Source organism: Micromys minutus (genome assembly GCF_963924665.1).
Source record: "Micromys minutus genome assembly, chromosome: 23".
In the NCBI taxonomy this organism is placed as follows: domain Eukaryota; kingdom Metazoa; phylum Chordata; class Mammalia; order Rodentia; family Muridae; genus Micromys; species Micromys minutus.
Window position 1 is genome coordinate 39885303 of NC_137958.1, and position 10461 is coordinate 39895763.

General features: G+C 37.8%; 1 protein-coding gene across 1 annotated transcript in view; it reads left to right on the forward strand.

The window, feature by feature from the left end:
* The window catches only part of MDFIC (MyoD family inhibitor domain containing), a 76903-nt gene extending 71771 nt beyond the window's left edge, over window positions 1-5132 (forward strand). The window contains exon 5 of the mRNA XM_080936481.1: window positions 2580-5132. Within this exon, the coding sequence (XP_080792607.1) occupies window positions 2580-2827 (248 nt within the window). The 3' untranslated portion in view covers window positions 2828-5132. The remainder of the gene's footprint in view (window positions 1-2579) is intronic.
* Window positions 5133-10461: the final 5329 nt, after the last annotated feature.

Below are 10461 nucleotides of genomic sequence, written 5' to 3' on the forward strand. Positions count from 1 at the left end.
TTTTGTTTTATTTTGCCTTCTATTTGAAAACAGGACTTGTGGTGTACCCATGCTGTCCTGTACCTCATTGTCACCCACCTACCTCAGTCTCCTAAATACTAGGATTACCGGCAAGGACCCCATCATGTTTAGCCTAAATCTCTAGTTATAATGTTCAATAGGACAAATGTTCTTTCCCTCTTGAGAGTTGATAGATTTATCAAACACAAGTAATTCTTCCTGTAGCATATTTTATGACTCGTATATAAGAAATCTCTATGACATGCAGTTCTAGTATTTAGGAGTACTCAGTGAAATTAATACTGTTTAGAAATTTCCTTTCTCGTTCTTGAAATTTAAATATTCTACCTAGGATAGAAATTAGAAAATTAAGTTATCAGTAAAATGTTTTTGAAATTGGTCAGTGTGGGCAATTGTGTGAAGATTCATTAAATAGAGCTGAAGTGCTGCCAATTAAACACTATGTATAGTTTGAAATGATTTCTCACTATGAAGCATGAAGTGGCCTTTAACTCATGATTCTCACTCTGGTAAGTGGTAGGAATATAGGCATTCGACATGACATGGAACCTTCAACATAATTTTCTTAGTGATAAAGTAGTTCTTTATAATTTTTCAGATATTTTCCAAATCACGATGACATCACCCTGAAAAATCTCAAAAAATACCAAATGAACCAAAAAAAAAAAAAAAAAGGACAAAAAACAAAAAACAAAAAAAAAAAAAAAACAAAAAAAAAAAAAACAAATGGAAACTGGGTTGAATTGTCAAGAATGTACAAGATTTGTCAGAGGAACCCACCCCATGATGCTGAATAAACCTTGTAAAGCCATGGACTTCACACAGTCTTCAGATTTGTATAGTCTTCAGACTCACACAGTCAAAATACACTGACTTCCCATTTTTCTTCAGATTTTTTTGTAAACAAAAACAGAGAAGTTATCCAAGATATTTGAATACTCCCAAAAGCCAACACATTAGGAGAAGATATAGAGATCCAAGTTCTTCACAACCTTCAGCTCTTTTTAGTTTCTACATGACCATTGTGTGTAGGAGTGAGTTTGGAACTTTAAAAGGAACAGGGATGCGTTGCTAGTCTTTAGAGTCACAAACAGCTCTGTAGTTTATCTGCCAAGTTTTCAGACCCCTTCATCTTTGTGGTATTCAGTGTGTGGAGAAGGCCTATGTGTTTCTTTCAACCTTTATTTCTGCCACCCTCCAAGTTCTCCACTGTAGACAAACTGATATGTTCCAGGAGCTGGGAAGCTGATGGGATGCCTAGTGGAAGGTTTGTGGAAGTGAGAGGTTACTGCTTGCTTTTCAGAAACCCTTGGATCACTGGTGATGCAATAGTCCTGGCAAGTCAAAGCTGCTTACAGAATAAAGGAATGCTTTTCTCTAGTCCAGCCAGGCCAAACATGCCAACAACCTTGGTTTCTGTAGGGACACTCCCTTTATCCTTCCATTTTCACATAATCTGCTGAAACTCTATTGGAGGTCGGTGGTGTAGCCCACGGTTAGAGTACTTGCTCAGAAACTATAAAGTTTAGAGTTTGATCTCCAGGACAGTGCAACCTACATTGTACAGTATGTAAGCAGACTGATAAAAAAACAAAAACAAAAAAAATCCATAAAATAATGTAAAATGCATGCTGTAAAATGTATAAATAACTTTAATCTTGGCACATGTCTGAAACATTAGTTATATGATTCTGCAACGTGTTTTAATTTGTCATAATTTTTTACAAAATATTTTTGCAGCATGTGCAATAAATACATTAGGTTTTCTTTCTTCCCATCAGTTTGTGAAATATGGTCAGTGCTATTTAGGAAAACATCAAGAAATGCTAGAGATTGAACGACTTTGCCACCATCAAGAAATGGGAAAGTTACTCTGTTGTTCTTGGTGCTTCCTATTCCATTTATTAGAAGTAGATTAAGCTAGTAGTTATTCCTAGACCCAACTAGAGAGTCTCACTGTTGGTTTATAAATGGTTTTGTGACAGAGAGACAGGGAAGGAGAGGAGAGGGAGAGGGGAAAGGGGATGGCTAGGGAAAGGGGGAGAGGAAGGATAACATGTAGTTCATGGTTTAATAGATTCTACTTTAAGTTCAGAATTAATGATTAAAATGTCTAAGTTCTCTTGTTTTCTCTTCCCTGTTTTGAAGCCTATGTGTAGAACAAATGAATAAACTTTCTACTTGGTAAATTTGTTTTAGCCCGCTGTTCCAGAAAGAAGTAGGCTGTAGAAACCACTGATAAGATACGCAGAAAGGGGATACCTGGGATGAAAATCCATGACACAGTGAGTCGGAGCGGTGATCCAACACCCACGCACAGACGTACACACAATCACAGCTAGTCTGCTAGTTCAGTTGCTTAAACACTAGAGATAACTGACTCATCTAGAATTGAACTTGAGCTCCTTGTATATCTAGATCACAGCACCAACGGAAGCGTAGGGCTGAGACCCATTGGAGTTGTAACTTTGACCAGATTCTACCCAGTCTCTGGATAACGTGTATTTTGGGTCTCTCCTTTCGTTCACTATGTGGTCCTGTCTGGCCTGCGGATGAAGACTGTTGTGTCCACTGTATCCTGGCATGCTTGTTCTGTGAATTCCTGACCCTCTGCAACATCGTCCTGGGACAAGCTTCGTGTGGCATCTGCACCTCCGAAGCCTGCTGCTGCTGCTGTGGCGACGAGATGGGAGAGGACTGTAGCTGCCCTTGTGACCTGGACTGTGGTATCATGGATGCCTGCTGTGAATCCTCAGACTGTTTAGAAATCTGCATGGAGTGCTGTGGCATCTGCTTTCCTTCGTAAAGATTTATCTCTTGTTTGTACCAAAACTGGAGACAACTTTATAATATTTCTGGTAGGGGAAAGAAAAGCACATGGTAAGATTCCCGTGAAGCGACTCGGTATTTGCACTGTTTAACTCATTCCTTTTAAGTAATCTCTGCAACTTTTCCTCTCTCACCAGATGGATGTCGCTTAATATGTGAAGTTCTAGCTAACTCACTGGTTTTTGAAGCTCCTTTGTAGACGATCATAACTGGAAGACATTTTGACACACACCGCCTAAAATGTTAAATGTCTTCTTTCTGTTGACATGTCTGTTTTCCCTAACCATTCTGAGCAGCGCCTTGCTCTAAATACAACATTGCTCAGTATGTATTTAAACCAGATCACTTTGATGTTTATCTATTAAAGGTTGAAAGCAAACTTAAAAAAATAACAATCTAAGTAAGCCAAACATTGGGCAGAGCCGTAAACAGATGCGGGACTCTCTGTGTTGGTCTGCGCTGGGCTTTCCATCTTTCTTGTTCTTCCCAGAGTGCACTGAGGAAGATCATGTTGCTCTCATCCAGAGCAGCAGGAAACACAGTGGAGGAGGGCAGGATGGGAGGTGTAAAGAATTCACCAGGTTGCAAGGCTGCTGACTTCAGGACTCTAAAGGGAAGAGGCCATAGGAACAAAGCAGAAGGGAATCTTGCGCTACCTAGGAGGGCCTGGAGAGGATGTGGCACTGTGGCTGCCCTAGGATGAGCTACTTAAATTTAGGAAAGAGGTGAAGGTGTACGGCCGCACTGTCTGTGCCCTGAACATGAGGAAAGAGTTTTCCTTCATTGCACATTGCAGCAACACAGCCTTCCTAGAGATAGAAAGTCTAAACTAATGCAAATATGCACTTTCCTACACATAATTTAAGTGTTATAAATTTTAATGAAAACATAATACCTTGTTAACATAACTATATTTTACCAAAAAATGTAGAACACTTTTTAACAACGCTCATTTAAATCAGCCTTTCTTTTTTTTTTAAAACTAAAAAAAAAAAAAAAAAAAAAAAAAAAAAAAATTCCAGTATTCATGGGGTTTGTCCAAAGCTGGCTTATAATTGTAAAAATTCATTTCTTTATCATTTGGGGGTGGTGTGGGGGCTCTATTTATTTGCATTGGCTTGTAGGCCTAGCCTTGTTGTGTTTTATAAGTATGTAAGTTTTGGGTCCACTACAGGGGGACCTCAGATGTCCACCACTATGACCCGATATTGGGATTCCAGTGGTGTGTGAAGTTATGCCAAGTGGCAGGTATAGAGATACTGAAGCACAAAGAATTGAATCAGCCATGAGACTAACTCCACGGTGACAGGGTCAGCTCATGTGGGAGGGAGAGCTCAGTCTCCCTCACAGCCTCCCATGTGGTTTTACTTTTTTCCTCTCCAGATTGGAAATTTGGTTAAATTGACTAATTCCTTGTAGGCTCTTGAAAATAGGTTTTTGTTAGTGGTTCTAGTTCCGGATGAATAGTAGATGGCCAGAAATAGTACATTTTTAGGAAGCCTTTATCCAGCCTAGAACTTTAGGACACCTGAGCTTTTTTTTTTTTTTTCATGAAGAATGGCAATATTACCAGTGTCCTTTCTTTGAAATGTAGCCTAGCTTGCAATTAAATTATTATTTTATATATTTGTTGAAAAGCAAGTGCATCTCCTCTCTAGTACAATTTACACGTGCAAATACTTTAAATACAATGCTAATGTATAGCTGCTTTCTTCCTTGTCTTTGAGACAGACGCTTCGATTCGCTGTGTCAAATATAAAGGAACTTCAGCATTTCCCTATACTCAATGTTATCTTCGGCTTATACCATAGGATGAACAAGAGCCTTCTGTTTATTGATAAGCCTCCTAATGATTGTTAAAATATTTGCCTCGTTATCCTGTAAAGCTGTTTAACCAAAAGGCTTGTCTGATGCTTGAATATATCTTGCTCTGATTTGCAATGAAAATGTTAGTGCATTTGAAATGTTTTTCGGTAATGGAGACCATTAGTGAATACCAGGATTTCATTTCCATACTTGTATGCGTTGGGCTGTTCTTCAGTTCTCTACTCCAGGCAAGCCATTCCTTAAGGCATCTTGTATAATTCAAAAGAAAATAGGCAAATGTGAAAACAGTTTTAGCATATTCTAGAATTTTGGTATGTAAAGTGTTTTGTTGAATCTTAGGACCATCAGGACTAATTGCTGTAGTTTACACCTAGACATTCAGTCTCCTTTTAAATGTGGCATGTTTTAAAACTGAATGCTGGCTTATTTTAAAATTAAAAAAATATATATGACTACTTATTGTGCACTAAGATCCTTTTGTGTCTAATTAATATGCTAGTTGCTTTATATTTAGATAATTTCTACAATAGGTTAAAAGATTTTCATGATCCTTTTATATGTCTTCCTGGAAAAACTTCCTAGTCTCCCTTTCCAAGTCTCTGTCTCGAGCACAAAACTCAGGCCTGCTAATAAACTGAGAAATATATGGAAATCATTTGTCTGCTAGTCATTGCTGCCCTGTGATACCAAAATGCAGTGTTCTTCTAAGTCTTCACAGCATCTCATTTTCTCACTTTCTTCCTTCTTCACCTCTCACTCCCTCTCTGTTCCTTATCTTTTCCCTTCTTTCTTTCCACTTCTTCTTTTCTCCCCTCTTCATATACTTCACTCCCTCATAACAGCATTCAAAGACGACTCGCACCTCACTATGTAATCGCAGGATAATGTCAAACTCACATCCAGTCACCCTGTTCAGCTACCCAAGAGCAGGAGTTAGTCACAAGCAATTAACGAGTTCTCACTTTTTTGAGTAGATTGATGTCATTCATTAATTCAAGAAATTTGTTTCAGCTCATGAAACGAAAAGTAACTGTGTTGGATATGCTGACATTGAATGGCAAACACAAGTATTCCAAGTCATAAAATTGGGTATTAAATTTAATGAATTTTACATACAGCTTCCTTGTCAGAACTCTTTCTACCCAAGACATCAGTAGCAAATATTTAGAATTGCTTTGGAGATGAGATTTTACAAAAATATTGGTATAACTATTCATGAGAAAAATTTTGGTTTTCAATTTTTTTAGTTTGTTTTTCTGGGTTTTTTTGTTTCTTTTTTAATTTTTTAAGAAAAATAAGTTTATTATGTGTCTTCACAGCAAATTGATGTAAACCTTTTCTTCATCTGAAATGTTGGTATTGTCTGAATAGATTAAAAAGTAGCCAAGGCAACCTTATATACCAAACTGCCATTATCATATCATTCTATTCATAGAATCTCCACCATCTAGATTCTGAAGTTCTATCTGTTACACATCACTACCTAACAAAGCCAAAGCTCCATCCAAGGAACTATATGGCTTGCCTTCTGCAGTGCCACTTAATGTTTATGTCTTTCATATCTTCCTAATCAATCATTTACTAATAGTGATGTTTAGTAATCTATTAAGAGCATTACTACTAAGATTATTTTAGTTTAACACTATTCAAAACTGTCCTCCCTTTCAATTACTTGTGGTGTGTAGGGTTCATGGGACTAAGGTTTTATCAAGTGTTACTCTGCCCTCCTCTTATGCTAATGTAGTAACATACCAATTTTTTTTTTTTTTTTTGAAGCAGTGGGTGATATATTGCTAGGATTTCCTCTACATCTCCTTGCATTTTTAGCCATGTATTTGCTATTGCTGGGCAGCTCTTGCAGAGTTCATCTCTGTATTTTCTATGTGCTTGACTTGATATGAGGTATCCCTAGAGGATGATATGATGCTCAGAAAGTTTCAGCCCAAGGAAGAAGATTGACATCTCCAAAGAAGAACTGATAAGTCTACCACGGAGGCTTCCATTGTTGCTTCAATCATTAAGATTATTATTAAAGGTTTGATTTAAACTATTAAAAAGTTATGGGAAAAGAATGGCATTGTGGTACAGCCCTAATTGTGAAAGTTGGTTTAGTAGAAATGGTCACTGTATTACAATATTGACCCTGCATCTTCCTATTGCAAACTTTCCAGTAAATGAGAGCATCACCTTTCACTTTAGAAATCTGGGACTCGGGCTGGAGGAGCACCTCCTGCTCCTGCAGAGGACCCACGTTCAAAAGGATCTGACTTTAGTTATCAGCACTCACATCAGGGGACTCACAACCACCTTTAATTCCAGTTCGAAGGGATCTGAGAGTCTCTTCTGCCCTCCTGGGATACCCATATGTACACGGTGCACATAAACTCAGGGCCCCTCTGGCACACACAGATAAATGATAGATAGATAGATAGATAGATAGATAGATAGATAGATAGATAGATAGACAGACAAATCTTTTTAAAAATAAAGGACTATGGCTTGAAATACTACTCATAAGATCAAACTTTAATGATATCAGTAGCTAATCTGAAAGTGAATTTAAAACCATGACCAGACCCCAGCTAGCTACAGACCAGAATCCTTCAGAGACTTGCCCCATCCTGTTCTTACCCTACTGAGACAGAACATGTTTTCTACTAAGGCTATAACTAAAGCTCAGAAGCAGGAATTCTCAAATAAGCAGTTACATGTCTCCTGGACAGGAGCTCACATTTCTAGTCATCTTGCTCATTTGTGCATTTTTTTTATATCTGTTTAGGATTCTGCCAAATAGCATTCCATCAGCCTATTGGGTGAACACAAACCAAGAATCATTTGCCTACTTGGGAGGTGGCTCTGAAGAAATTGTTTTAGGGAACCTACCCTTTAAAACATCAGCCACCGGGGGCTAAAAATACATCTTTTAAAGACAAGTCAGAGCCCTGCAGTTCGATACTTATCCCTAAGTAGCCCCTCTTTGTGAAATGTAGTTGAGAAAGTAATTATTCTTTTTTTATTGTTATTTTTTAAATAGAGAAACGCGAATTCAAACACAGAAATTCTAAGTGTAACTTAAGGAAATAAAAAGGCTGAAAGGGTTTGTAAGTTCTGTCTGATGCATAAAGGGGTAGAAGCAAAGGAAACCCATTCCAAAGCCAAGAAAGAGGGGTGGACAAAAGCTCCCGAGCCACTTGACATAGTTCATAGCCTTTTCCAAAGGAATAAAAGTCTGTTGAGCAGGGAACCAAAAGATCTCATTATAGGATGAAGCCATGCCATATTAGAGCCTGTGCACTAGTAACTGTGTCTAAAAACAGCCTGCTGTTTTATATTGAACCAATCCATTTCTTAACTTGGTAGGCTGCAGTGTAAAGATGCACAGAGCCTGTCTGCTGGTTGCTATGCCAATTACAGACGTGTCTGAGTTGTGTCGAACACCTACAAACAGGACTGAAAGCAATCTTGGAATGAAACAAAAGAGGTTTTGAAATGTCACCTCCAAAACCTGGGAAACGCAGTTCATCATGTGTCTGGCTGTTAGAGTTTTAAAATCTCCTTTATTATATAATTTAATGTGGCCGTCATATGATTCCTCAATCAGAGAGCATGGTTCTTTCAAGGACATGAATAGTGCCCGAGAGATACAGAAAGTATCTTAGAAGTAGCACTTTCAGGTGACAAGTCATCTCTGATCAGCTCTGCGGAAAGTGTGTTTTATCGGCATCAGGGTAAGGGACAAGAGAAATCCCCCAGAAAACTCATTACCTTAGACTTCGTTAGATCATCAGAAGGAATAATTGGACATATTGACACAATTACATATTAGTAAACTGTTATGCTAGTTTAACCATATAATACACATTCTGGTAAAAGTCCATTAACTTGCAATCCAAAAGCAATTTAGCTGCTGGGGACGTTATCTCTTTTTTTTTTATCTAATTATTCACAAATTAATGAATAAAATTAAATTCCAATCACTGAAGAAAAGGAAGCAATTGGGGAGGAAGACACACAGGTGACTTAAATCGAAGATACACCATGCATTCCTTTTTATTCAGACTTGGTGCTTAAAAAAGAACAAATCCATCATCTTGAAATTTGACTTGTAGCTTGACATTCAAAATAATCTGAGCAGAATTTCAGTGAGGTAAGCACAAAACTAGTTCAAGTTCTGTCACTCCCAATCACTGCACTCAGGTGGTGTACCCATTAAAATTCCCACTTGTGGGTTCCGCTCACTATGCAAATGGGGTCATTACCTGGAGAATTTAATTGGTTATGACACGGGAGTAGGACATTTCCTTTCAAAATATCCCCCCTTACACATATTTTCCCTAAAAATTTGATTGCTATATAGACTTCAGGTTATTTTGCTTTATAAATATTTACTAAAGCTAGACACTCCTTATTTATTCATTACAGATAATTCAAGCCGGGCCTAAATTACTTTGATGTAGCTTTATTTATTGGTCCACAAGGTGATTGGGGAAGAGGCATTTTATGTGCGTATCTTTCAGGATGGATATATGTACCATACGCTTATAGCATTCTCTCAAAGTAATTCACTCGATTTGATTTGAAAGGTTCATTACTTTATCTCCATGTGACACTTTAAAAGATTGTAGAGTTGAATATTAACTTGTCTTCTTCGGGTGAATTTGTAAACACACAAACACACACCCACAATATTGCTGAAGCCAGATGTCTGTCGTACTTATCAGATCTTTATATTTACTGATGGAACAGAATGAGGACATTATGTTGTTTGCCACAGTGAGCCTCAGAGACACAGCCATTCATTATAAGCTCTAAGACTCCTGAATACAGAATGGATAAACAACGAATTGCTGTAAAAGGCCCTGGGCTCTGTATACACCATTGATTTAAGAGATTTTTACCAGAGAAACCTCACTATCTAACAAGAGTAGTGATAATGCTTTAATTTACATTGAACCTTGAAATCACACCATAGCTTAGTGAACGGAATATTGAACTGAACATCCTGGAATTTAGATCCTGGGCTGTGGCTTCATAGCATTTCCCGGAGTGAAATGAAAGTTGGAACAGAATTTCTGTGTTTATGAGATCATATTAGGAAAGCACTAACAATTTCTCTCTGCAGTCTAAATTTGTATTGTTAGACCAAGTTGTATATCTGCCAAAGAATATCACCAGTTTCTATAGATATGAAGAAGATACATTTATTTTAGTGGAAGAAGAGGATTCTAAAATCATAGGGGGCAGAAAAACAAACTTCAAGGCTAGAAAAAAGTGAATACCTCAAATTCAGAGCTGGACTGTTGGGCAGAATTTTTAACATCTGTAACGATGGGAAATTTCCCATAGAATATCAAATATGGATCCAAGTCTCTAACACTCATTTTCTATGATATTTCTAATTGTGCCCGGAGGATAAGAAGGAGTTGGCGCATCCAATAAATATAATCATTTACATGCACGGAGCTCCCTTTGAAGTTAATGGAACCTATGGAAAAAGGAGTTAGGCATGGCAGAAATGAAGTTCGACGGGAATCTTGTTCTTTCTTTTTAACATGCAGTGGTATTGCCAACACATTTGGATTTCCTCACTGCTTATCTTTCCTTTGTGTCTGATGTTTCAGTTGGAGTTGAGTGAAGTGCTCCGTGTGTTAAGGGAAGATAGTCCAAAAGACAGGATATGATGATTGGCAAGCACGTACCCAGGGACCAGCTTTGGGAGATAGCATCCAGAAATGATAGGGCCTGACATTTGTAGAGCTTGTTAAGCTTTTCAAAAGCAAACCA